The sequence below is a fragment of the Pipistrellus kuhlii genome, unplaced genomic scaffold (genome assembly GCF_014108245.1).
Source record: "Pipistrellus kuhlii isolate mPipKuh1 unplaced genomic scaffold, mPipKuh1.p scaffold_m20_p_3, whole genome shotgun sequence".
NCBI classification, from domain to species: domain Eukaryota; kingdom Metazoa; phylum Chordata; class Mammalia; order Chiroptera; family Vespertilionidae; genus Pipistrellus; species Pipistrellus kuhlii.
In genome coordinates this window covers 3,277,778-3,304,999 of record NW_023425529.1, presented here as the reverse complement: position 1 = coordinate 3,304,999, position 27,222 = coordinate 3,277,778, and the positions used below count along the sequence as shown (strand labels likewise).

Genomic DNA, 27,222 nt, shown 5'->3' with positions numbered 1-27,222 from the left:
TTAGGGGCCTGGCTCCACCACTTCCTCGGGCTGTGATCTCGGGCAAACATTTCACTTCTCTGGGCCCAAGATTTCTCATGTAAAAAACAGAGATAATGGTGGGGCTGCGGCACAGATAGAACCACGGGATGGCTAAGCTCAGGGTAAGAGCTCCGTGAGCATTGGCAGTGGCATCAACGAGGCCGCTGAAGGAGGGAATGGGGACTTCACTGTTTTATTTTTATTTTGTTTGTTTGTTTTTTTATCTGGTTCTGCTGGAGCGGCTCGGGGGATCTTGCCATCATCAGCGAATCCAGCACCGAGGGCAGCCGTGCCCAGAGATGGTGCAGGAAGCCCTTAATTCTGATGATTTCACGGGAGTCCCTGGATCCAGCTGGTCCTGAAGACCTGCCCCTGCACTATTTAGGCACGTAGCCAATCAGGTCTTTGTTTTCTCTTCCTCTTTCGCTTAAGTCATTCAGAGTTGGGTTTCTGTCATTTGTAACAAAAAGAGTTTTAATGGGTATCCATCCGTCCATCCATCCATCCATCCATCAACCCACAAGTCCTAGCTGTGTGGACTTAAAAACATTCCTAAGGATCTGTAAAATGGGAGTCTCACCACCTCCCTATGGGTTAATGGGCAACCCCCATGGAATGCTGTGCTCGGCAACAGGTGCAAAGGAGGGGCTCAGTAGAGTTCGCTTTCACCCCATCTTTTCTGTCCAAAGCCTGCCCCACCCCTGCACAGGTGAGCCTGGGAAGCCAAGGACCTACTCCCGCCCTCGCCCCCGCCCCCGCCCCCTTGTCCAGGATCCTTTCAAACAGCAGAATCCAATTGGTGCAGTCTTTATTGTTTCCCCAGCATTTTCCAGAAGAAAGGTGTCATGTGAGGGCTGAAGGAGGACAGGGGGGAGTAAAAAATAACATAAACAAACTGAACAGCAACAGAGGAGAGCAGCGGGAGGGGCGGAGGTTGGGGGTCGGGGGTAGAGAGGCGGGGCAGCCAGAGCCTTTTAACTTTCAGCCACCAGAGTGGAGAATTCTGCAAAAGAAAATGACAAACAGGTGAGTCAGAGGTGGGCAGAGCAGAGAGACTGGCCATGGCCCAGCCCAACAGCTGGGCCCCCTGCAGGCCTTTCTCAGTTCTCATATCTGCTGCAGACCTGGCGTGATGGGATGAGGGGTGTGGGAAGGAAGGCAGGAAGGCAGGAGGGAAATGGTGAACCTACTGTGTCTTTCACTTCATGATGCCATGGAGCTGACAAATTATTAGTAAAGACAAAAATAATAGCAGTGGTGATTTTCTGAATGCTTATCACATGCTAGTCACTATTTTAAGCACTTTATATACAACCAGAGGCCCATTGCACAAAGATTCATACAATAGGCCTTCCTTCCCCTGGCTGCCAGCACCGGTTTTCCTCTGGCACCTGGGACCCAGGCCTTCGCTCTGGCCGCTGCCTTCCATCTTCGATCCCGCCAGAGTTTTCATTCCAGCCAGAGCCTTCAGTGTTAGCTCTGGCCCAAGCCTTCAATGTCTGCTCTGGCTGGAGAGCCGCTCCTGTAGCTCCCTCCATCCCCCCCCACCCCCACCCCCACCCCCACCCCCCCACCTTCCCCCTCATAGCAGGTGTCCCGCCCCACCTGGCCACTCTGTGCCTGCATATGCAAATTAACTTCCAACTTTGTTGGGTTAATTTGCATATAACTCCTGATTGGCTGGTGGGTGTCATGGAGATACAGTCAATTTGCATGTTTTTCTTTTAAGAGTGTAGATATCTCATTTGACTCTGACACTAATCCTGGGATGTGCATTGTATCATTATTCCCATTCTACAGATGAGGAAACCCAGGCTCAGAGTCCACCATTTTTACCAGGAAGAAGCAGAGCCAGGCTTCAGGCTCAGGTGTGTATGCCTTCGACTCAGCCCTTCCTTGGCCACTCATCTAGTTGGGCCCCACCTGCCCATCAGGGTCACAGACTCCCAGGCCCTGGCCTTGGAATTTCTGACTGAGGAGGCCTGGGGAGAAGGGCAAGTTATTTTACTTTTAGTTAGAGGGTGATTCTGGTGAACAGCCAGATTCAAGAACCTCTTCCTCAGGAGGGACCTGAGCACGGGACAAGGCACAGCTCAGAGGAGTGAGCACAGCCGCTGCTCAGAATAAGCTGAGCTCTGTCTCCCTCAGCTCCGCACTTAACACCACAAGCCCGCAGGAGACTGGGAGGGATCACCCCATTTCACAGAAGGAAGAACTGAGGCCCAGAGAGGAGAAGTGACTTTGCAGAGCCTCCAGGGGAGGGGAGGCCCAGGGGAGATATGGTCCCGGCCCCCGGGGAGCTTCTTGTCTAGTCGGGAGAAAGACAACGTCTGGCAGAAAGTGCTCCAAGCTGCTGGCCTCTCTGTGAGTCTCAAACACACTGAGGGTGTTGTCACCTCAGGACCTTTGCACCTGCAGCTCGCCCACCTGGTACGCTCACTGGACCCCCTCATTGCTGGCTCCCTCTCACCCACCTGCTCTCCTCCCACACAGCTCTCCTCAGGGGCCTTCTCTGGTCACTCGGGTGAAAGCAGCAGAACCTTCTGAGGGAAGGGGGCTCTGATCGAGTCCTGTAAGCAGATGCAGGGTCCCATGGGGAAAGCAGGTGGAGGGGAAGGGATCTCAGGTGGGGCTTAGAGGGAGGAAACCAGGGGTGCATTGGGTCAACCCAGCAGCCGGCCTGGGCTGCAGTGTGGCTCTGTCGCTGATGGGCTGTGTGACCTGGTCTCTAGCCTCATCGTCATGGCCGGCTCGGAGGAGTCAGGAGAGACGGGTGGTGCTCAGGCTCCTTCCTGAGCCCCCTGCCCTGTGCTCCACGTCCTTGCAGGTGTGGGATCCTCGCTGTGGTGGTCACAGGGGGTGCTGAGACCTTTATTTGACACCAGAGGTCGGATGCACGGAATTCGTGCAAGGGGCTGAGCCCTCGCAGACCCAGCTTCGTCCAGAAGGACGTCTGGAAGGTCGTTCGGCTGTCCGGTCTAATTAGCATATGACGCTCTTATTGTTATAGGTCAGGGGTCCAGGGAGCCTCTTCCCTGTGCTTTTTCTCCCCGGGAGACAAGAGAACCAGGAATGCCACGCCTCCCACACATCTGTGTGGCTCTGAGATGCCATGTCCCCAGCCTGCCGGAGACCTGGGCCCCAGGGAAGCCCCGTCGCCTCTAGAAAGAGCAGTGTCCGGAGTGGGGATCGCATGGGTGGGGTGAAGAGCGAGGGGGCCCTGCATGCTAGGAAGCGGACTGTCTGGGGGTCAGTCCTCCCCCCCCCCCCCATTTGTCATTGCCACTGGAGGGAGGGACAGGGACAATTCCTTGTGAGAGACGAGGAAAAACGGGGTGGCAAGCGGCTTCAGAGAGGCAGGCAGAAAGCTCTGGGTTCCCCTGTGGTTCGGCCTGCCCTCGGACTCTGGGCCACGCACATGCGCAGCTCCTTCCTCGTCACCCTGACCCAGTCAAAGGCTGGCGCTGGGGCCTGGGTGAAGGTGACGGAACCCCGTCCTGTGTTTGCAGCTCCTCTGTAAGCGGAGTCATTTCCAGGTCAAAAGGGGAAAAACAAAAAACCAGCCAGGCCAGCACGTGCTGTCGTCATGGAAATCACCTGGCACGGACCCCTGCCAGGCGGCAGGACCTGGGCCTCCCCTTCCCGGGTCCGACCTGGGAAATGGAGCCGCCCCTCCTGTCCCAGGCTGTCCCTGAGGACGGAGAGGCAGTGGCCGGAGGTGGGGGTCTGAGTGTCGCCTCAAGGGGGGGAGTGGGCAGGTCGTCCAGCTGGTCCCGACACGCCCCAGGGCCACGGGCTGGACAGAACCCAACACCAAACCCTACAAACCCCTCCACCGGCCAGGTGTCCCCGCATTTGCTTTCTCGGCGTGAGCTCCTACAGGTGGCTCTTCGGAGATGTCTTCTATCGTTAGCACTTTGCTTGGCATTGTTCATTGTATAGAATTTAAAATTCTTACTTAATGCCTACGTGGGGAGCGTTTTGCGTGTGTTATCTTATGATATCCACACCCCTGCCCCATGGAGGGAGGCTTTTGCCTGCATTTACAGATTGGGAAATGGAGGCCCAACGGTGAAGTAGCTGGACCAAGGTCACACAGTGAACTTGATTCAGGCTGCGTTCCGAGGCTTCACTCTTTACCCCAGAGGTTCTGATTTAGAGTGACACCTGAGCCGGCTTAGATGCGGCCACCCCACGATTCTGTCCTATTGGCCCTTTTTTATTTGCCTCTTATACTGAGCACTTTCTGGGATGATCTTATTGATGCTCTTACTTATCTAACCGGTCTCCTCCTACTGGCGTGTACAGTCCACGAGGCAGGAGCCCTGTCTTGTTCAGCAATAGAACAACCTGGCACATGGCAGGTGCCAGTACACCAATGCCAAATGGATAGACTGATGGGGGAAGGGAGGGATGAAGGGAGGGATGGAGGGAGGAAGGGAAGGAGAAATGGAGGAAGGGAAGGAGGGAGAGAGGGAGAGATGGAAGGAGGAAGGGAGAAAGGGAGGGAGGGAGGGAGTGAGGGAAGAAGGGAGGGAGTGAGGGAGGGATTAGGGATGGATGGAGGGAGTGAGGGAGGAAGGAAGGAGTGAGTGAGGGAAGGATTAGGGATGGAGGGAGGGAAGGATGGAGGGAAGGAAGGATGGAGCAAGGGAAGGGTGGAGAGATGGCTCCTTAGGGGTCAACAAGTACTGACTTCGGGTAATTCTCTCTGAGGCCCAGGAGGTAAGCAGGATGGTGCCCATTTTGTAGATGGGAAGAGAGGTCTGAAGAGCGAGGTGTCTGGGTCATGAGGAAAGTAAGAGGCAGCACTTGCCTATGATGTCAGGAGCATCCCGACAGGAATGTGGGGAGGCCGTCCCTGAGGGAGGGGAAGCATGGCTCTCGGCTTGGACCTGCCACTGAACCTGGAACACGGGCGCTAGCAATGCCTCCTGTCCTTGGCCCCGAGCTGCTCAGTCCTGGGACAGAGGAGACATGAACACCAGCACGGCCTCTCTGACCCTCACCTGGTCTCACCTGGAAACGCCAGGTTCTCGGCTGCGGGTCAGTGGAGCCATTCATTGCCCTCACCTGGCGGTACTCGGAGCGTCAGAGTGAAGGGGGCCCAGGAACACCAGCCCAGGGCTCTGGGCGGGGGGGAAGTCAGGCACTTTGGAGTCTCACTATGGGTGCCAGTTTGGACCCTTGGGGTGTTTAGGAGCCTCTGAGAACACACCCCTCTGCCCACCGGGATCCACCCCGAAGCAGCCAGGGCATCGCAGTGGCCACACCGCCTGGCTCTCTGCGGAGAGAGCACAGGACTCGGACTGTCCTCCCGCTCGGAGAGGCACTTCGTAGGCAAACGGGGGCAGGGCCACCTCTGCGCGGGCTGCATCTCCCTCGGGCAGAGCTCCGAGGACCCAGCCCGTCACCGAGCAGCACGCCTCCCGGAAAAGGTCCCCTCGACAGGGGCGCGTCCCTCAGAGGAAAACACACGGCGAACACAGACACCCCAGGAGTCTCGGTCACTGGCTTGGCAGCAGGACACTGGTTTGGGGAAAGGTGTCAGAGCACGGGGTCCGGCCTTGGCTCGGCCACCACTCATGTCCCTGGACAAGGCCCCTCGCCCTCCAGGTCTTGGTTCTCTGACCCGTGCACTGTGGGGTCTACTCACCCGCAGTGTTTGGAGCAGGGGAACGAGGAGCCAACGCCCCGTCCCCACTTCCTGTTTCCGTGACCCCGGACCAGACACCTGAGGTCACTGTGCCGCTGCTTCCCCGTCTGCAGAGTGGTGCGCCCTGGTTGCCAGAGGAACCGGCAGAGACGCTCTCGCCGCAGGCCTGCTCCATGCCAGCGCCCAGCACTCGGCAACAGGAGTTACCAAGATGCTTCACAGCTCCAGCCACTCAGGACCAGCCTATGCTGCCTGGCTGCTGCCGGGCACAGACTCTGCTAACGGCCGCAATCTTTGTATTTTTGGCCCTTGTGGCTGCCCCCACCATTTCTTGTCCCTGCCCGGCACCTGCATGCAACCTTCCTGCAACCCTGGAGGAGGGTCTGAGTCCTGTTGTATCACTTCCTGGCGAGGCAGCATTAGACCACTACTTTCCTCTCCCAGCCTCAGTTTTCTCATCTGTAAAGTGGGCATGACAGTGCCTCCTTGCACGGCTAGTGGGAAAACCAGCTGAGCAAACCCAGAGAGAGCCCGGCACACGGAACACACACCACGTGTGTCATTCCACCTCCCTTGGGTCTCTCAGCACAAGTGACACAGGTTGGAGCTTTGAAATGGCAATCAGCACACGGATCCGGAGGCGATGGCAGGAAGATGCAAACTGACAGAGGGCACGGGAAGCCCAAAGAGCAGGCAGCAGAGACGTTTCTGACGCCACCTATCCCATCGGAGTTCAGACTCCAGTGCCCATTCCTGGAAACTCGGTCTCTGACCCTCAGTCTCCACATCTGTAAAACGGGGATGCTGGGAGGATCTCTTCCTAGGGCTGTGGTGAGGGCTGCATGAGATGATGGACGAGAAGTGCCTTGGACAGCTGACACCTGGCTCAGAGAACCATGGCATCAGCCTCACCAGCCTCACCCCAGGCCCCCGGGCCAGCTCACTGGTTTCTGCATCCTCCAATCACGGGGTGGGAGGGGCCGTGGGGGCGGGGCGCAGCAGACAGGGTCAGAGGGTGAGAAGACTCCGTTCTTTGCTTTCCCTCGGGAAACTGGAATTAGCCTAATTAGGTCTGTCCCCGAGCTGGGGACGGTGGGGACCGGACAAATTTAGAAGCCATTGACAGGTGAGCCCAGCACCCGCTGACCGCCCGCAGCCGGAGTGAAACTGAGATGGGCCTTGAGTCAGCGTCTGGAAGGCTCCTTGCTCCCTCTGCCGTGATGAGCAACCGAAGGCACCGGCCTCCCGGGTTATCGCCTCGCCTGCAAATAGCTCCCGGGCCGGGTTTCGTATAAATTGCTATTGCAAACAGGGATCGCTTTCCGAACCCAGGAGACCGGGGAGCAGGGCCATCCGGGGTCACGCCAGACGGCCTGCAAGGAGCCTCGTCAACAGTTCTGGGGGCCCAGTCACTCATGTCGCCCTCGCCTGCCCTCTTGTCCCCATTTCACTGACAGGGAAACTGAGGCGGAGAGGCACTTAGCCAGGGAGGTTCTGACAGGCTGGCTCAGGCCAGGGTGCGTCTCCTCCCGGATGCTGCAGCCGACCGGCCCGGTCCCATCCTGCCTCCGCCCTCACTCCTCCCGATGACAGGAGGGCGGTTATGTAAGCGGGCGGCTGCTCTCCGGCTACACTATCCGGAGCCGCGTGAGGCCGGGCTCAGGGCGGTCCGCGGGAATGAGAGCCGGCGGCTGGCTAAGCACAGACACCATTTATAACTCCCGTCTCAGCTCAGCCTGGTGGGGGGGGGGGGGGGGGGCAGAGTAGGAAGACCCGGGGCCACTCGACCAAGCATTTGCCCTGTGACCTGGGCCCTGAAGGTCCCCTGGGCCTCAGTGTCCACGTGGCTCAGCAGGGACCGCAGGCCTTGCTGGGCTGGCCGGGGCCGCCACGAGATGGGATGGAACACTGCACACCGTGGGGCTTGGCCACGGGGACTGCGGGCTGGCGCTGGGACGCCATCCTGCTGGCGTGGAAACCCAATCCCAGAGGGGCCAGAGGCTGGAATTACAGGGGGGGGGGGCCTCCTTCCATCCTTCTCACTTCCCTCCCGTCTGCGACTCAATTTCACCTCCTCGGGGTCGGGCACGCCTCTGCTCCCGGAGCGCCCTCAGCAGCTCACAGGACCGAGCGCTCACGTAAAAGGAGACACGGGTCCCGTCCAGGCCATTCGCTGAGTTAAAGCCACAGCTTGGAGGTGGGCAGGTTGACCCCCGCTTGGGTTGTAGTTTCTGCCTGACTTTAGGTATTTCCACCCCAGCCTCCTCATCGCTCCACCTCCCACGTTAGATAGAGAGGCTCCGTGAGGATGAAGGAGAGCAGATTTTGCCAGAAGGAAGCAGGGAAGACAGATGCCATGAGGCCTGCGGATGAAGCGGACCGGGATAGGAAGGCCATCATCGCGACCACATTTTTTTTTTTTTTTTTTTTTTTAGCAACAGAAGCAGAAAAAACAAACCCACAGGGAAAGCTGGCCTGCAGCACAGGAGATGGGATCGGGTTTCAGGATTGCATGCATGTGTATGCGTGTGTTTGTGTGTGTTTGTGTGTGTATGTGTGTGCACCCCTTGTCTTCAGCATGGAGAGGAAGAGCGAGGTATTTGGAAGAGGAGTGTCAACGTCTGAATAGCTCCGCCCCAATGCTGAACAGCCCAGTGATCCTGGTCAAGTCACCCCACTTCCTCGTGCCTTAGTTTCCCTGCCTTGTGCAGCCACTGTGGGGACTGACGGAGCTGGGAACGGGGAGGCCCGTGTGCAGTCCCCAGTGCACAGGAAGTGCCACGCGGCGGTAACTGCTGTCCCCGTCCCTGCCCAGTCCCCGTGAGGCTCCGGGTTCAGAGAGCCCGGCTGGGGACACAGGCAGGGTGACAGGCGGGGTGGCGGAGGGTCCTGACCGGACCTGCCTCCGCCTACAGCACCGTTTGGGTTCTGAAGGTGATGGGTATTTTCCATGTTCTTCAATCCTGGCTCTGAGACTGAGTGGCCGTGGGCATGTTTCTCTCAGTGCCTCGTTTCCTGTTTGTAAAACGGGAAGAGTAGGGGCACCTGTTTCCCTGGGTGTTGGGAGGCCGTGGTTCTCATAGGATGGTCCCGGGGTGTCAGCACCGCCAGGACTTGGTAGAGATGCACACTCGTGGGCCCCACCCCGTCCTGAGGAGCCAGAAGCCCCTGAGCTGAGAAACAGGCTCCAGGCGTTCAGGCCGGGGCCCGCCCCTGCTCAGGACCAGGGCTGGGCAAGGAAGCAGCCACTCGGTGTCCTCTGCTGCTTGTGCCCAGCATTGGCAGCTGCTGCTGGGTTTGGGGGCAGCTTCCACCTCTGCCTCAAAACCCCTCCCCCAGCGCTGCACTGGAGGGGCCTTCCAGAATCCATCAGCCACGTCCAGAAAAGGCTCAGACTCCTGGAACTGGCTGCCCAGGGACGGGAATGCAAAGGATTATGGTTAGGACTTGGTCTCTCTGGTCTCTCCCTTTCGGCCGGGACCCTGAAGAACACGGTCAATACCCCTCACCTTCAGAACAAAGGAGGAGGAGGCAGCCCTGTGTCTGGAAGCCCCAGCACCTGCTGCTCACCAGCCCAGGCTCCAGCCCACACGCCACACCCCGTCCTCACTGCAGTACATCCCCAGAGCAGGACACACGTTCATTCCCTCCCTCACTCACCATTCAACTACCTTCCCTCGTGACAGCCCTTTCCTAGCACACACAGCAACACAAACCTGCTCTGGGGGACTGACAGGCCAGTGGGGAGAGGGAAGCAAGCAGTGAGTCAATAAATAAGTCACCTTGTGGTAGAAGCTCACTCAACTTTGAATGAATGAATGAATGAATGAATGGCAGCCCGGGCATGGGCTTGGGGTCCAGACAGACCTGAACTCAGACCTTGACCTTATCACTGTCCAGGCATGGAGGTTTAGGCCAACAGCCTCCGGGAGCCCGGTGTCTCCCTCTATAAACGGGGTGGGAGCAGTGTCCACCTCCAAGAGGCTGGGAACTCCAAGGGGCAATGCCAGCCCTGTGCCCGCACACGGTCAGAGCACAGTGCCCGCCCACGGTCAGCGCTCCGTGACGGTGACGGTGACTGTGATCGCTGTTCATGGTGGCACAGTCACGCCTGAGGGCCAAGCCGGGCCTCCTCCAGCGGTTTATTCCCGGGGGCACCGGGGGTCCCCAGCGCTGAAGGGGACCCCAGTGATTGGCTAGTGACCTGACTCCTGAGCTTAGTAAATGGGCACGGGAAGGTCGGGGGGGGGAGGGATCCTGTGATGCCCCCAGTCCCACCTGGAGGGCAAAGCATCCTCCAGACCCTTCCGCCTTCAGAGCAGGTGGGTGGGCGGGCGGCCAAGCCAGGGCCTGGAATAGAACCTCCGGGGGCCGCCGTGGCTCCGCCCCCCTCTCGCTGCCTGCTGGGCATCAGTGTGCCCACCTCTCAGCACCTCCTGAAGAAGTACTGTGTTTGGGGGTGCAGAGGGGGTGGAGGCAGCTACATCTTTTCACCATAAAAGCGGGGCCCCACCGCCTGGGGGTGGTCGGCTCTCACTGCCTATTTCTTCTCTTGCCCCCCCTCCCCCGGGTTCTGCTGTGACCCCCAGGCCTGAGCTGGGTGGCCTTCACCAGCACTGTGCTGGCACACAGACCTGGGTTTGAACCCACCACCACCGTGGGCTCTGGAGCTGGTCTTTCTGTGTCTGCATTCGTGTCCTCTGTCATCTCAAGGTCAAATGAGGTGACGTTGGCGCAGACCCCAGCACGGGGCTGGGCACACATCACACGCCCTGGGCAAACCCTTCTCTGGGCAAACCCCACCCTGGGCAAGTCCATCACATCGCCTCTTTCTGAACATGCCCTGGCCTCCCTCCCTCATTGCCTCTGCTGGCACCAGCGCCTTGACTGGGCCTCCCTCTCCGTCCTCCCAGCCTGCGGCATTCCTCCCACAGCCTCCAGACCTGCCCTCGTCTCCCTGTCCACAGAGCTGGCCTGCACCCACCCCCACCCTCCCCCCCACCCCCACCCCCACCCCCGGCGCTCCCATTCGTTTGCTTACACAAAGCTGCGAGGAACAGGATGGAAACAGCGCCTGGGAGGTGTTTGCTGAGCACTTACTATGTGCTGGGCACTGCACTCAGCACTCCCGCACCGTGTCCCGGGCGCCTCAGTGTCCCCGTGGGGTCTGTATCATCGTAGCTCAGAGGTGAGGACACGGGGACTCAGGGCTGCCGAGCTGCCGCCCAGAGGCACCGAGCCAGGAAACGGAGCCTCTGGGACTTGGGCCTGATTCCACTTTGCCTCCCCCACGTCCGGCACCGGGTGCCCCCACAACGGCTGTTGGAAGAGTTTAGTAAGCCCTTTAAGATCGGAGAGGGTAAGGGGGTGGGGAGGGGGAGGAGGGAGGAGGGAGGGAACCAAGGAAGCAGGCCGGGACCTGGCCTGGTTTTTCTTCACCATCTAGGTTGCTGGTGAGCAGCCAGCCATGAGGACCCTGCCGAGGGCTCTGAGCCGTGGCGTGTTGGCTGCCAGTAAAAACGGCAGCAGGTCGGAGGCCTGGGGTGGGTCATGGCGGGAATCCAGGCTCAGGTGTGTGTGTGGGGGCGGGGGGGGGGGGGGCTATCTCATCAGTGGTTTGGTGAGGACGGGGGAGTGGGGGAGATGGGCCACTCACTGGAGTCACCGATGTCCCTCCAGCGCCCTTCACTCGCCTCCTCTCAGACCCCTCCCGCCTTCCCGGCCACACAAAAGGGCAGCTGTCACCACCAGGCCTGGCAGTCGCTGCGTCTGACCTTGCTAGAGGTTCTCTATTCTGGTTTCTGACATAAAACTTTCATGAACCATCCCCGCGATCAGCATCCCCGTACCTTCCCCAGAGCCGTTTCTGTCCACAGCCACGCGCCCGAGCGGGTCTCAGGCTACAGCCGTGCAAATGGAGCCTGCGTGTGGCCAAGGTCACGGCCGGTGGAGGGCAGAGAGGAAGCATGGGGGGGGGGGGGCAGGGGGGCCGTCACACTCAGGCGACAGATGTGTAGGAAGAGCCTGCTTTTGGTCGGGGACGGGCTGGACACCGAGGATGGAAGGGCGAACACCGTTCCCAAACACCTGAGAGCACTCTCTGTGCTGGGCACCATGCTAAACGCTCCGCACAGGGACACTAACCCTCTCGACAGGCCTCTGGGAGGCGGACTGCCTCCAGGCTCCGCTTAGAGGGGGAAAACCAAGGCCCAGAGTGGTGGCCTGAATTGCCCAAACGCACACCGCTGGGATATGGTGGAGCTGGGGTTGGACCCCAGACGGCTGGCGCCAGGAGGCCACGTACCCACACACGGTGTTCGCCCAGCCTGGCGGGAAGACGGCCATTGGAGCAGGGGTCGCACAGCGTGTGGGACAGACCTATCAGACCTGGTCCCAGTCCCTGCCCTGCCCCTTAGGGCCTGGCTCCCTGATAGGCTAAGGCCCCTCCAGCTCAGTGTGCTCCCTGCCCAAGGAGGACCACTCCTGAGGATGCTGTGACGCCAAGAAAGAGAGCATGCGGGACGTGCTCGGGGCCTGGGGTTGGATCTGAATGGAGAAGGGCATGCGATGCTGGGCCACAGGCCCCTCAACCGTCCCGAAAGCAAAGATAGCCCATCTCCTCACGCCCAGCCAGGCCTCGGCGGCCGCTTTTCCTGGCCCGCCGACAATGCTGGAAGGGTCTGCGTGGGCGAGGCCCCGACGGGCTTGAGACCTGAAGTTACAGGACACCCGACAAGATGGAGAGGAGGATAGGAGAGCAGGAATTTCCATCCCGGGGAATCGGAGAACGTGAGAGCCGGCGGGGTCCTGGGGGATCAGTTGGCCTCATCTCCTCGGGTTACAGATCGGAGACGGGGCCCAGACAAGAAGAGAGCGTGCCCAAGGTCACACAGCCCGTGTGGACAGAGCCGGGACCAAACCCGGGACAGGTGCAGGCCGAGCTCGGGGAAAATCCCCAGTGCTCCCGAGTGCCCTTCCCACAAGGGGGTGGGGAGATCTGTTCCCCCAGGATGGTTCGAATCTGGAGGAAACACACCAGCTTTTCTTTGCCTGCCTGTGTGACAGAGCCTCAGACCTAACAGCCTGCCTCTCCCTTCTGATCCTGGAGTCGTGTGACCCCTCCTCTCTTGGCACGTGACAGACACAGCTCCGAGCTTTTAGCATCCAAACATCCCATGAGCCCCCTGTGTCCGGGCCCCAGGCCGTGGCTACTCACCGTCCACCCCGATCTTGCCGTCCCCATCCTTGTCTCCCGCGGCCAGCAGCGTCTTGGTTTCGGTGGCAGACAGGTCTCTGGCGTCTGCAGAGAAGCCCTTCAGGATGGCTCTGGGGAGAAACGCCAGGGAGGGAGTCAGGTCAAGGTCACCTTGCAGGAAACCTGTGCGGACGGTGGGCTGGCATCTGCACAGGGGAAGGGGCAGCTCGGACAGGCAGCGAGCAGCGGGCATGCGTGGGGTTGTGCGGGGCTGGCGGCTGGGCTGTGGCTGTGCCCTCCCGGGTGGGTGTGCGGGAAGGACAGGCTGTCCTCAGTGACGGCTCCACCTCACTCCGGGCAGGGCACCTGCCCGCGGCTACTCATTCGCCACTGCAACCAGCACAGAAGTAGCTTCTCTGTGCCCGGGCCGTGCTGCAAACTGGGCACGGAGAAACCCTGGGAAACAGCCTGAAGGGATGAGGAGGGTCAAACGTCCTGAGAGAGGGGCCCAGTGTGCTGGTGTGGTGGTGGGAAGCAGACAGGTGCTCGGAGGATGAAGGAAAGAGACTGGAGAAGATGATGCCTGGAGGCAGGCGGAAGTCAGTGTGTGTGTGTGTGTGTGTGTGTGTGTGTGTAGGCACACGTGTGCACACCCATAGGGTGTGTGTGTGTGTGTGTGTGTGTGTGTATGAGTGTGTGTATGTGTGGATGTGTGTGAGAGAGTGTGTGTGTGTGTAGGCACATGTGTGCACACGCAAAGGGCCTAGGGGGACAGAAGAAGGCTCTAGACGGAGGGTACCCTTGTGAATGATTTGGGGTCAGACTGGATGGAGAAAGAAGTCCTCACTCGAAAGGCTCCTCTCCGACCGTCCCCCCTCCTCTTTGACAAAATCCAAGCCAGCCGTGGCCAGAGGCACATCGGCACAGCGGGGTCGGCAGACCTGGGCCAGGTGGCCGAGGGGGCTACGGTGCCATTTTGCATTTTCATCTCCTCCTCCTCCTCCTCCTCCTCCTGTGCTTGGCTCCCTGGTCTCCTGACCCCCCAAGCTGGTCCCGCCTCCCGCATGTCCCCAGGAACTGCGCTAGCCGCCCGGGCCAGGAGGCTGGGGCGTGCGGGTGGCAGAGGTGCTTTTAGACAAAGGGAAATCGATGACGGCTCGAGCCAGCGCTCTGTCTTGCCTGTGGTGTTAGGGGGAGACAAGTGGCCTCCTGGATGGTGCTAAATTATTCAGTGGCGTCATCCCATTAGCAATATTAGGCAGCTATCATTCAGGCTGGCTAGTCGCACTTTCTGCGGCCGAGGTGGTCCTGCCGGCAGCGGCAGTGGCCGCCGTGGTTACTCCTGTGCAGGGGCAGCCGGGAGAGTCCCAGCCCCGCTCCCGCCCCCGCGCCCGGCCGGGCGGCCCGCAGCCTCTGTTACCCCAGCTCCTCCTCCTCGATGAAGCCGCTCTTGTCCTTGTCCAGGATCTCGAACACCTTCTTCACGTCGTCCGCGCTCTTCTTCTTCAGCCCCACCATCTGGAAGAACTTCCTGTGGTCGAAGGACTCGGCAGCTGCGGGGCGGAGAGGGCGGTTAGAAAGCCCACAGGCAGGGGCAGCAGGGAAGGGGGGAGGGGGTGTCCTAGAATTGGTCCACTGACTCCCTGTGCCCCCCTGGGGAATAAAGGGGAGCCACCTCCATGGGGGGGGGCAGGCCAGGTGAAGAGGGCGCTTTGCCCAAGGTCACAGGCAGAAGTGGGAGAGGTGAGCCTGCACCCAGACCGCCCTGGCTCTTAACCCCCTCCCCTACTCACCTCCCCCCGCCCCCCCACACACCACTGGGACCTAGGCTGATGGTGGGGCAGCCCCCGAAGGCAGAGGGGATCCAGGAAGCCTTTGGGTGGTGGCTGAGTGGAGGAACCGCAGGGATTCGAACCTGGTGCGTGCATTTTGGGGCGGGGCGGGGGGGGGCAGTAGGGGCGAGCGGGCCAGTGGGGGGAGAGACAACCTTTTCTTGCCACAGATTGTGCTACCAGAAAACCAACAGAGAGGAGAAGTTTCTCTCAAGGTCACACCTGGGAGGAGGATGGGGAGCACCCAGACTTTCTGGTTTTGCTGCCGAAATCCATTCCGGGGGGGGGGGGGGCGTTGGGGGGGATGTTAGAAGGCTCCCTAGGAATTCCCAGTTAGGTTTCTACTTAGAAGGAGCAAGGCAGCTCCAGGAGAAGTGGTGGCTGTCTCCGTGCCCTGGAGGGTGGCTTCCCGGGGAGGGGTCCCCAAGCAGACAGGAAACAGGGTCCCCCTTCCCAATATTCCCTGTCCAGAGCTCCTTTTGAAGATCCCCTAGGAAAGGGCCCAGTGTTAAGTGGGGTCCCTTATGTATGTATGGGGGTGTGGGTGCTGCTAGGAATCATGTTCTCCCTGCACCCAGGGCTGTCACTAGGGTGGGGGACCAAGACCCAGTCCCAACCCCACTGGTGCCCGCCGGTGACCTTGGGGTTAGAACTGGTCTTGGTTTCTGACCCTCTGCCAGCCTCAGTTTCCCCATCTGGGCGACAGGAGGGAGGCGGCTCAGCGCTGGAGCCCTGGGCCTCTCAGAACGCTTCCCTCCCAGGCAGCCGAGCAGCTGGAGTTGCAGCGCTGAGGATGCTCAGCCCGCGGGGCCAGGCAGAGCGGGGCGCCGGCCCCGGGAAGGTCACTCACTCTGGGCCCCTTGGGAAGGGCTCTGAGCCCTGGGGGCGGGGAGGGGGGTTGGACAGTAGTGGGACCAGCCCTGCCCCCCTCCCCCGCTGGGCGGGAAGCCCTGTCCACAATGGGGGTGGGGTAAGGGGTGGGAGAGAAGGCACGCCTGCCCGCCCGTATCCCCTCCTGCGCGCCTAAAGGGGGACTCCCGAGCGCCCCCCAGGAGCCTGGCCACGACCTTGGTGCGGACCCCAGCGCTCCCAGCACGGCCACCAGCCGTTGGCGGCCCCAAGTTCACGGCTCCCCCACCAACCCAAGTACCGCCCGGACAGTTTGGGAAACGCTGACTCCCGCTCTCCGCGTGCCCCCCCCCCCCCCGCAACCCCGCCGCCCCCCTGCGCCCCCGATGGGATGCGTGGACAGAGGGCGCCGGGGCCAGGCGGGGGATGAGGGGTGGGGGTTAGAGGGTGAGGGGAGGGGGCAGGGGCGCTGCTCACCGGCAAAGGCCCCCAGGGCCTTCTTGATGTCCTCCGCGCTGAGCAAGTCTGTCATCGACATCCTGCAACTGTTTGGGCGGGCAGAGCAAGTGCGAACAGATTAAAAAGTGCTTTTCTCATCGTTTCTGCTCATATGACCGGCGCTGCAGTGCCGCACGCGGGCCGGCCTGGCGCGGGGCCAGGGGGCGCGGGCTGGGCGCAGCCAGAGCGCTCGGTCCGCCGCCCGCGCGCTGGTCCCGCCGCCCCAGCGCCCGTCCCACCGCCCCCGTCCAGCCCGCAGGGTCCTCGCCGCCCCGGGGCTGGGCCTGGGCGCTGGGGGCGGGGGGCGGGGGGCGGGGGGCGGGGACCTCTGGCCCTGACGGGTGGCCCGTGTCACCGGCCGGGGCTGGAGGGTCCGCCTGCCGTCAAGGGCACGCTGGGGGCGCCGCGGGGGGCACTTCGGAGGATGCCCGCGGCTTCGGGGAGGACAGGGACCGGCAGGGGCCAGACCAGCTCCCTCCAGGGGCCCGGCGCACGCTGCTGCCACTCTCCCTCCGCTCCTACCTCACCAGCCTCCGCTCTGGTCTGTCCTGGATGCAGTTTTTATGCTGCACAATCTGAGCGCCGAGGGCCGGAAACCCGACCCACAGGGCTGGGAGGGAGGGGTGGCACAGGTAGGCGGGCACTCCCGGGCGCTGTGCGGGCGCCCTGTCCCACATCTGGTCAGGGATGCGCATCCGGAAACCTCATTTCCCCCCTCTAGTCTCACTTTTCAGAGAACCCTGCTCAGAGCTCCATAACCACCCCCTTCCCTGGGCCCCTGAGCCCCAGAATAGGGCGGGCCGGACTCCTCCTGCCCCCACAGATCGGCTGGAGGAGGCAGGACAGGAGAGGATACTTGGAATTTCCGTGTACTGTCCCCCACCCCCGCCCCCTCCGTCTTGGGGACCAAAAGGCCCAGGTTTGGGGAGAGGGGGGCACCTTCAGACCACACTTTCCAGACAGCAAAACGCAGCAGGTAGCTGGCCTGAGCCTCATCTCGGGGAAACGTGACACCTCCTATCTCCGGGTGGCAGAGACCAGTTGCATTCTTTCCCACGGCCACGGCTACAGCCTCCATGCCGAGCAGTCAGGCTGCACCCACCGCCTCTGGAGTGTGGGGAGCACTGAGCAGGGAGCCCAGAGGCCTGAGTTCTAGATCTGGGGCTGCGCTACGTCCCGGAGTGTCCTGGGGTGGTGACCGTCCCGACTCTGGGCTTCTGTCTCCCTCGGTGGCTGGGGTTAGTGGTCCCTTGGGGAGGGATCTTGGAACCCCACATTGAGGTGTGTGGGCAGGCGGGCAGGGGCTGAACCCGGTGGCCCGTGGTGGTGGTGGTGGTGGTGGGGGGGGAGCGGGGAGAACCAGCCAGCTGCCCAGAGCTCAGGTTCCATAGCGCTCCCTGTCAACACTGTCTCCCTCCGCTGGCCCTGGACGGCTGCCCTCCTTGGAAACCTTAGGATGCTGCTGGCTCCGCCGCCCCCCTCCTGTGAGTCAGCTCCTTCGGGAACAGCCTGCCATCTGGCCTCCCTGGCCCCCAGGCTGCAGCTCCCGGCCTGGTCCCTCCCGTGGGAGGCCTTGTCCGGACCCTTAGCTGCCAACTGCGACCCCCACCACAGCCGAGTTGTCAGCCTGGACCTGCTGGGCCTCGGTGCTCTCCTGTCAACCCCCAGGCCCAGATCTCTGCAGGGCCTTGGCTGCAGAGAAGGGTTCCCCAGCTGGAGGGTCCTTACGCTATCCTGGTACGGAAACCGAGGCCACGGAGTCAGCCAATGGCCTATGGACGTGCCAAGAGGCAGCGGCAGAGAGGGGCCCACCCGCAGGGCTGCTGACGTGACCTCCATGGGGCTCCCTCTGAGCTCAGGACCCAACCCTATGGCTGAAGCCCCAGACGCTGACCCCTGGGGCACAGGCTCCCCGGAGGCCCATGCTTCTCCTTCCTCCCTCTGTCTCTCCTGCGGCAAAGCCTCCAGCAACGTGACGCGCTCCCTGGGCTGACGTCCACCCACCACAGCATCAGGTGCTGTCACCTCAGCCCAGCTCCCTCCCATGCCCCTTCCTCCTGCCTCTCTGCCCTCTGAGGGCATCACCGAGTCGGCAGATGTCTGGCTCCACCCCTCTCGTTTTACAAGTGGAAAACCTGGGGCCCAGGCAGCAGCAGAGTCTGTCCCAGGCCACTCCAGGAGTGAGGCTGGGGATCCCAGGAATTCGTGTTCTCGGGCTCAGGCTCCATCGCTGCTGCCTACCGCTCCTCGCCCCTCAACCCAGCCCCTTAGCCCAGCCTACTGCCCAGGCCTCCTCCCCACAGCCTCCTCCATCCTCCTCCGGCCTCAGGAGCTGCCACTCACCTGGGTTGGGGGCAGAGGGCTGAACCTGCGCTGCAAGGCCGGGCTGGTGGGAGTCCGGTGGGGAAGTGAGCGTGGTGGTGGGATAGCCTCCTATATAGGCTTCTGCTCTGGCTATTTTGGGAGGTGCTGCTCCCCCCGGCCCTCGGCCCCCTCCCCTGCTGGTGTCAGATACTTCTCAACTGCGGTGCTGGGTGTCTGTATCACATTCAGCCTCCCTGCGCCCATCAGGCCGGGCCTATTAATAACCTTGGCCCCTGCCTCCCTTCAGCACCCGGAGCTGAGGCTCAGGCCAGGCTCTCCTCCTCCATGAAGCCTTCCGTGACTACTTTTGATGGCGGCAACGCTTCTGTTCTCCAGAATCCTGCAAGGGAAGGAGGAGGAAGGCGAGCGAAGGGATGGAACCGGAATTGTCTTCCACGCATGGGCTGGCTGGGCTGGGCTCCTCTACACGCACCACCTCACTACGGCCTCGCCGTGCAGGCCTGGTCCCTGTTGCGGGGATGAGGAAACAGCTCAAGGATGTCAGGAGTTACAGGACCATATGCAAAGCCGTGGGCCCAGCGCAGGAGTGGCCCAGCACCTTCATGAGATGGGCTGGTGCTCTGATCTCCATGTTGTCTGACAGGTCCCTTCCTCTCTGCACCTCAGCCTCCCCCGTCTGTGACATGAGCTCAGCCAGGGGCGGACTGTGCTCTGTCGATGGGCTCTGGGGACTATGAACCCCCGGAAATGCCCAGAAAGCTGTGCACAAATGAAGCAAAGGCCCACAGCGTCCATGAGATCCACAAGGGGCCGGTCTCTGGTGTGATCTGCCTTGGATGGGAGAGACCATCCAAGGGCTGTGTTATCAAAAGCATAAATGAGTGAATGAATGGATGAATGAATGAGACAAACATTTATTATCTAATGTGAACAGCACGAAAGGCTCCTCTCCCCATCCCCAGCCTTAAAAAGAATCTCCGGGGCGCCAACACTGTCAACAGTGAAGTCCAGTTCTTGACGGCGACATGAGGAGGCCCAGCCTTTACACAAAGGCTATTGGGGAGGGAAGATCCACCGTCCTTCCCTGACCATCGGCCCCCGGGTGGGAAGAGCGGAGGGTGGGCTCGATGGGGAGGCCCACGCTGGAGCCTGGATGTCCTGGGTGTGTGGCCGACGGTGATGGGGAGGAGTGTAGAGAGAGGGTTGCATTTCTGAGCAGACTCTCTTGGACTTGTGGCTGTCATGGACGAAATGGACAAATCCGTGCTAACTCTGAGTTTGTAAGCGGGGTCCGTTGGACAATGGAGGGACTGCTTTGGAAGGCGGTGAGTCTGGGGAGGAGCTGGGGCCAAGCTCGGATATGACATGCTGGAATTGAGAATCCTGCAATGGTAGGGCCGGGAGAGCCTCGGTGGTGATCACATGATGGTGCAAAAACCAAGGCCAAGGTCATGAACCCAAATCATACCGAGAGGACTAGATAAGCCAGGATGCTGTGCTGGGTATGGATGCCTGGAAGACATACTGGCCAAAACCAGTTTGGCTCAATGGAGAAAGCGTCAGCCTGCAGACTAAAAGGTCCTGGGTTCGGTTCCGGTCAAGGGCATGTACCTTGGTTGCGGGCACATCCCCAGTAGGGGTGTGCAAGAGGCAGCTGATCAATGATTCTCTCTCATTGATGTTTCTAACTCTCTATCCTTCTCTCTTCCTCTCTGTGAAAAATCAATTAAAAAAAAAAAAAAAAAAAGACATGCTGGTGGAAACGCCTGGGGGGGTCTGAACTCTGGCTAGCGATTGGGCTGGACACAGAGCTTTGGGGGTCATCCGGGAAGTCAAGCAATTGACTTGGGCATGGCTGGGTTCAGAGAAGAGGGGCTAGGGCCTGGGAAAACAGTCACTCTTGTTTGTAGGGCAATGTGGCAGGTATGGTGGATGCTGCAATATACATTTGTCCTTGAACCTCCTTACAAGGTAGGCATCGTCTTCTTCATTTTACCAAGGACGGAACGAGGCTCAGAGAGGTTAGGCAACTTGCCTAAGGTCGCAGAGCCTAGGTAGGACTTAAATCCAGGCCTCTCTGACCCCAAAGCCTGGCTGTTTCCTACTCTGCCGTCTTGCTTCTTGATAAGACCAGCAGAAGAATTCTCTGGAACCAGGATGCCTTCCTCTCTGTCCCCATGTGTCTCCTTAAGCAGATCTAGATGGGGGTGCATTTATTGAGGACCTACTGTGTACTTAGTGCTCTACTGAATTATTTCATTTTACTTTCGTTATAGCCCTCAGAGGCTTGAGGAGATAGAGTCTCAGAGAGGTTTAGTGACTTGTCCAAGGTCACACAGTTAGTACGTGAGTGAGGCAGTTGAAATTTAAGCTCAAGGTTTCCCATTCTGAAACATCTTCCTCCTTCTCCTCCTCCAGTGACACTTGAAGGGACATCCTAAAGCCGGAGTTGAATATCTTGAAGAATTATTCAGTTCCTCTTCTCTGAATCTATGCCAGTTCAAGCATCCATCACTTTATTAATCTGGTTTTACAAGAGACCTTTATGCCGGAGAATAGATTTATCAGGCAGGGCTTTTTTGACTGCAAGTGACAGAAAGCCCGACTTAGGCTGTTTTAATCCTGTGACTGTGTATGGTGACAGATGTTAAATAGATTTACTATGATAGTCATTTCACAATATATACAAACACAGAACCATTACATCGTAGGCCTGAAATGAATATAATGCTGTATGTCAATTATACCTCAGTAAAAAAAAAGAAACACTCCACGCTGCCTCCTCCACCCCCCCAAAAAGGACAAAAGGGATATTTATCGCCTCCTGTAACTGAGAAGTCCATGAGGTTCAGGTATGGCTCGATCCAGACCTCAAATGCCACCAGGAGAATGCTTGTTCCATTTCTCAGCAATAGCTTGTGCTGCAGCGGCCTCCTTCTCACACTGGCTGTCCCCGGAGGGAAAACATTCCATGCTTCCCACCCCTTCTCCCCCCACCCCCACCCCTCAGAGCTGTAAGTGCTCAGCTCCAGTCCTCTGGGGAGAAGGGAGCCTGCTGCCCTCGTCTTGATCAAAGGCCCCAGGACTGAGTTTCATTGGCTGCGATCGGCTCGGTTTGCTCATACACGGTCACTGTCAATTGCAAGGGTGGTGAGGCCTGGGCCAGAGGCCACCTTCAAGCTTGGATGGGGCTGGATGGCAGCATCATTGGAGCTGCTTGGGGTGAGGCCCGGCCCTGGGCCCTCTCGAGAGGTGAAGGAGTCTAGATGGTCAAGGCCGTGAACTGCTCATTGAGCGAGTCTCCAGGGCACCCAAGTGTGCAGGGCACCGGGAGGGGGAGGCACCAGAGAGGGGAGAGCAATGGCAGCCACATTGACCTTGTCAAGAAGGACTTACTCTGGGGCTAGAGTGGCCTCTCTGGATTGAGATTCCTACCCGTCGTGAGGCCTCGAAAGCAGCTACGCCTGTCCCAAGCTGCTGCTTAAAAGGCAGCCCAAGGGCCAGTGGGATTTCCCTCCAGTTTCCGGGTTTCTCACTCTGGACACCAGTAAGGCTGCTGCAAAGGCAGACGGATGGCCCAGCGAGGTGACATGGACCTCTTCTGTCCCCTCCGTCCAAAACCTGTGCCTGGCCTTGAGCTGGACACCTCCATGTCTATGTTGCGGGAGTGACTCCATCATCATCTTTTTACAGACATAAAACCCAGGTTCAGAGAAGTCCAGTCACTTACCCCAGGCCACACAGCACACAGAGACCAGAGGCTGGGCTGCCTGCCTCCACCACATTCAGTGCTCTCCCCACGTGGGCCTCCCAGCTGGTGTGTGTGGGTCAGCAGTCTCTAGCTGCCAGGAGACGGCACTCAGCTGTTAGCGGTGCTGGTGGTATTTCCTTAGTTCACACATTCCCACCTGCTGTGGCCGGAACAAGACGGACTTCCTGCTGGGGGCCTGGCGGCTGGGAGGATGCTGCAGGACCTAATGCCGCTCATGAGCTCATCCCGGTGAGATGAGGGGCATTCACTCGGAGGACTCCCGCCCCATTCCTGAGTCAGAGCTCCAGGCTGTCTTCCTTCCCCTCCCGCCCCTCACCTCCAGCAGAGAGCCCTAAGGGTGGGAAGGCACATAAGCGGACAGCCCTGGATCTGCCTCTTTCCTGCTGTGTGGCCTCGAGCAGGTGCTTCACCTCTCTGAGCCTCAGTTTCTCTGTCTAGGAAATGGAGCTGAAGGGAAAGCTGTGATGAAGGCTCAGTGACATCACGTCTGAGTAAGAGGTTTGGAGGACACGATATCCTACACTAATGATAACGAGGATGGTCATTCATCATTGACCCCGTACTGCCACTGAGGGAAAGGACCCCAGAGTTTCTTTATGGATAGAAACCTGTATTGACCTTGATCAATGACCTCAATAATGGCCCCATTATTCCACTGTGAGTTGGAGGCATCAACACTGGTGTCCAGCTTCTTTCCATAATGGCCTCTAAGGAGAACACATTAAACTGATGCTTTCATTGATAGAATATTATTAAGAATATTTTTTCTTGATTTCAGATAGGAAGCAAGAGGGAGAGAGAGAGATGGAAACATCAGTGATGAGAGAATCGTTGATCCGCTGCCTCCTGCACACACCCTACTACAACCCAGGCACGTGCTCTTGACCGGAATTGAACTTGGGACCCTTCCATCTGCAGGCGACGCTCTATCCACTGAGCAACACCACTTAGGGCCAAAGGGCTGCTTTATTTTTGGTTGTGTGTGGCCAGTGGTGTTGTTCTCGAAAACATTGCAGGAACGCTGCTTACACTGCTGCCGAAATCCATCTCTGCATGGCACTCCGGTGCAGCTGCTGGTGTAGAGTTAGTTTTTCAGGAACTGGGACCTTCCCTTGGGGTTCAAGCCTCATTTCTGCTGGGCTCGCTCCTCCTGACCCAAAATTGCGGCTTATATTCTGATAAGAGAGGAGACTTTGGGGAACGGGAAACTGGATATTGAAACCAGGCTGAGCAAATCTGGGACGTGTCTTGGTAGCCCTTCAGCCGGGGGGGGGGGGGGGGGGGGGGGGGGGGGGAGGAGAGCCGGAGAGCCGGGGGGGGGCAGGGAGGCTGGCTGTGAGCACTGAGTGTGAAAGCCTAGGGATGCGACCAACAAGTTCCGAGGGCATAACTGGATCATTGTTTTTTCTTATCACATACGCATTGCTTTCATCCTGATTCTGGGTCAAATTCTACTGTAAAAAAAAAAATCTTAAGCCACAGCAGCTGAATCCGTTTGAAAACCCACTGCTTCCCATCTTGCTCCGGTACTGTATGCAGATTAGGACGGAGATGTGAAGGATGGGAACGCCTGAGAATGGGGAACAAGCACCTTCCTCTCAATCATAAGTCCTTGGTCGTACAGAATTGGGGAATCCTTAGCAACTCATGAAGCAATTCAGCCATCTCATTTATTACGGTCTTTCTTTGTGCTGCTTTTTTTTATTGGGATAAAAAAAAATGCATAACAAAATCTAACTGCAGGTACACAGAGCGGCCACCACAGGCCAAGGGGCCGCCCCGCTTGTGTAATATGCATGCTGTGTTGCAGAATCATGGCATGCAGGAGAGATACAGACATCCTCTGCCCTGCTGGGTTCTGAACAGATTCTCTTACAAGTGAGCTTTCAAGGACTCCCAGGGTCCACCCAGACTCTTAGAGTGATTTGCAGACGAGCAAGAAAGGAGAGCTCCATTCCTATTGGCGTGGTTTGTGCCGGGTCAAGTTTATGTCACTTGCAACAGAAAGATTCCGACTATGATAATCTGTCTCATTGATGGATCCTGCTGAGACACGTCTTTTATTTTGTTATTTATTTATTTTTGTTGTTGTTAATCCACACCTGACAACATCTCGCCATTGATTTTTAGAGAGTGGAAGGGAGAGAGAGAAACATGAATGCGAGAGAGACATATCAATTGGTTGCCTTCCCATATACCCTGACCAGGGCCAGAGATCTAGTCTGCAACCGAGGTACATGCCCTTGACCGGAATCAAACCCAGGACCCTTTAATCCCCAGGCTGACACTCTTTCCACTTAGCCAAACTGGCTAGGGTTTGGTGAGCCATGTATCTTAGTGTTCATGCCCCATGTTGTCACCTCCCTTTGACTGTGGCTGAGGTTGGGGTTTGCATTGATCAGTGGGATGGGATAGAAGTGATGCTGTGCCCAGCTGGAGGGAACATGAACAGATGCCACCTGGAGAAGGAGAGGTCCAGACACCAAACAGAGAGATAGAAGCCCAGGATCCTCAATGAGCCCAGCCCTCGGGGCAACCTGCCAGTGCATGCAGCCACATGAGTGATCATGGGCAAGGGCAGAAGAACCACCCAGCTGAGCCCTGTTCATTCACAGAATTTGGAAAGATGCTAAAATGGTGGTTGTTTTAAGTCCTGTGCTTTGGTGTAGCTTGTTACACAGCAATAGACCACTGAAGTGCTGACTAAGACACTATTTCATAGGGTTGTGGGAACCAAGTAAAATAGCACATGCCCATTGCTTAACACAATGCCTGCCACGTGGGAAATGCTCTTTAACTGCCAACTATTTTTTTCTCCTATTTTTGTTGTTATTGCGTGTTTGTTGCCCAAAATTAGATCATGAGCTCATCACGGGCAACAAGTATGTCATACATATGCTTTGCGGAATCCCCGGGACCCAGCCCAGGACCTGGCATAGAGTTCTGTCAATGAATGAATGAACAGCTAAGAGTGTGAAAGCCAGACACTTAAGCACAGCTTATGCTCAGCATACGTTTTTTTGTTTAAATCTGAACATACTTCAGGTGGAACTCACTCCACAGGACATCGGGGCCACTGAGCACCCACTTTCTCAGGCAACTGACCGCCCTCTAGCAGCTCAGTGACCCGTACTCAGTACCCCGCACCGCGCTGTCAGGGGTCGGTGCACAGGGGATACAGAGGGTGTGGGGAGTACCACATTGGCTCTTAAAGTCTGTCCCATCAAAGGGACACACCTTATTTCGGTTCCTTTTCATTGGCCAAAGCCAGTCCCACAGCCCCACCTATCTTCCGGAGGCAGGAAGTGCAGTCCTTGGGGCAGCCTGAGGAGAGGAGAATCAGCAATCCCAGCAGGCAGCGAGGGTGTACTCTCTCCATCGCTGGGCCCAGGTCCCAGGGCCAAGGCCATGCGGCCCCCATGTGGCCCCCATGCGACCCCCATGCGGGCCCTGGGACTCACTCACCCAGGACAGGGCTGTTCCCAAGGGAACTGTTTTGAACCAGGAAACCACCCGAAGACCTCTGGGCAAGACAGCCAACAGCTGAACCCCTCAGATAAGCTGCGGGCACAGGGAATTGCTGTAATAGCCCCGGCTTCTCATTTCTCAGAGAGGAAAATCAAGACTCTAATAAGTAAAGCGACTTGCGGAGTCCTCGGGGAGCAACTCATTTTTATTAAAAACGTAATAAATGGGAGATAAAGCTAATATAGCAAGACGGTCGTTCTCAGCAGCGGGTACATGGTGTTCAGTGAAATCCAATTTTTTTTGTGCTGTGAAAAATTTTCATAATAAAATGTTGAAAAACCAATAACCTTTGACATAGTTATTACATTTACATGCTTCAAAATTCAGAAAGTACAAAAAGTTAAATAGTATAAAGTCTCTTTTCTTTTTTAATCCTCATCCTAAAATATGTTTTACTGATTTGAGAAGAGAGAGAGAGAGAGAGAGAGAGAGAGAGAGAGATACACGTAGGAGAGAAACATTAATCAGTTGTGTCCCGAGATCGCTCCCATTGCCCCCACGAGGGATCAAGCCCAAAACCTAGGTATGTGCCCTGATGGGAATCGAACCAGCAACCTTTCAGTGCACGGGATGACCCTACAACCAACTGAGCCACCCTAGACCAGATCTATGTCTCTGTTCTCCCAAGTCCCAGGCATCCAGTTCCCTCCTCAAAGGCAGCTGCTGCTACCAGCTTCTTTGTTTCCTCGGAGAGATAGTCTGTGTCTATTCAACAACAGCTCCGGACAGATTCAGCCTTCCCCTTGTTTTATAACGGAGGGGTCGCCTGCTGCACACGTGAACACGCATCGAGAACTTCCTCTGCGCCAGCTCCATGCTTGTGCCCATGACCTCTTTAATCCTCAGACCAACCTTGGGAGGGAGGCACAATAATTCCCAACAGGATTCATGGGAAACCTATCAAGTTTTTAGGGAAGGTGGCTGGCTGGTCAGAGAACCCTCAGCTGGGTGTAAAGAGATAGAGACAGTTCAGATTGCAAAGAGGATGTTGGGACCTCCACTCCTACGGACAGGACGCTCACTGAGAAAGCCACTCCCCTGCAAAGGTTGGCAATTGCTTCTGGAAAAGCCAAGAATCCAGAGGGCAGACCGTGAGCCCAGGGGGACGATGGGTTAGGGAGCGACTCTGCAGCCGACAGTGGGGAAGGGGAAGGGTGGGAGACAGGGGAGATGCCCAGCCAGGTGGATTTCAGCTTTGCTGTGGGTGAGGGGCTGCTACATACGTCCCCTTCCTCTCCTTTGCGAATGGGAGCGTCGTGTCTGTTATGATCCTGTCATTCCTTTTTCACCACTGTATCCGCTTGGGGGAGAGGAGGCGGGAAACTGGTACTTTAGTCCACAAATCTCTGAATGAAGAGGAAATTGGCACTGAAACTGGTTTGACTCAGTGGGTAGAGCATCGGCCTGTGGACTAAACGGTCCCAGGTTCGATTCCGGTCAAGGGCATGTACCTTGGTTGCAGGCACATCCCCAGCAGGGGGTGTGCAAGAGGCAGCTGATCGATGTTTCTCTCTCGTCGATGTTTCTAGCTTTCTATCCCTCTCTC

The 27,222-nt window shown here is 58.3% G+C and overlaps 1 protein-coding gene across 4 annotated transcripts; it reads right to left on the bottom strand.

The window, feature by feature from the left end:
• Positions 1-812: 812 nt before the first annotated feature.
• Positions 813-19,993, bottom strand: PVALB (parvalbumin). Of its 4 annotated transcripts, none has more exons than XM_045587521.1 (5): positions 19,988-19,993; positions 16,031-16,098; positions 14,293-14,425; positions 12,894-13,003; positions 813-1,024 (listed from the first exon to the last, which is right to left on the bottom strand). In XM_045587521.1, the coding sequence occupies exons 2-5, from the start codon at positions 16,089-16,091 to the stop codon at positions 996-998; spliced, it is 333 nt and encodes a 110-aa protein (XP_045443477.1). In that variant the 5' UTR covers positions 16,092-16,098; positions 19,988-19,993; the 3' UTR covers positions 813-995. The 4 variants fall into 4 exon arrangements, with proteins under 4 accessions (XP_045443477.1, XP_045443476.1, XP_036314486.1 ...); XM_045587520.1 differs by lacking the exon at positions 19,988-19,993 and adding an exon at positions 18,852-18,878; XM_036458593.2 differs by lacking the exon at positions 19,988-19,993 and adding an exon at positions 18,395-18,513.
• Positions 19,994-27,222: the final 7,229 nt, after the last annotated feature.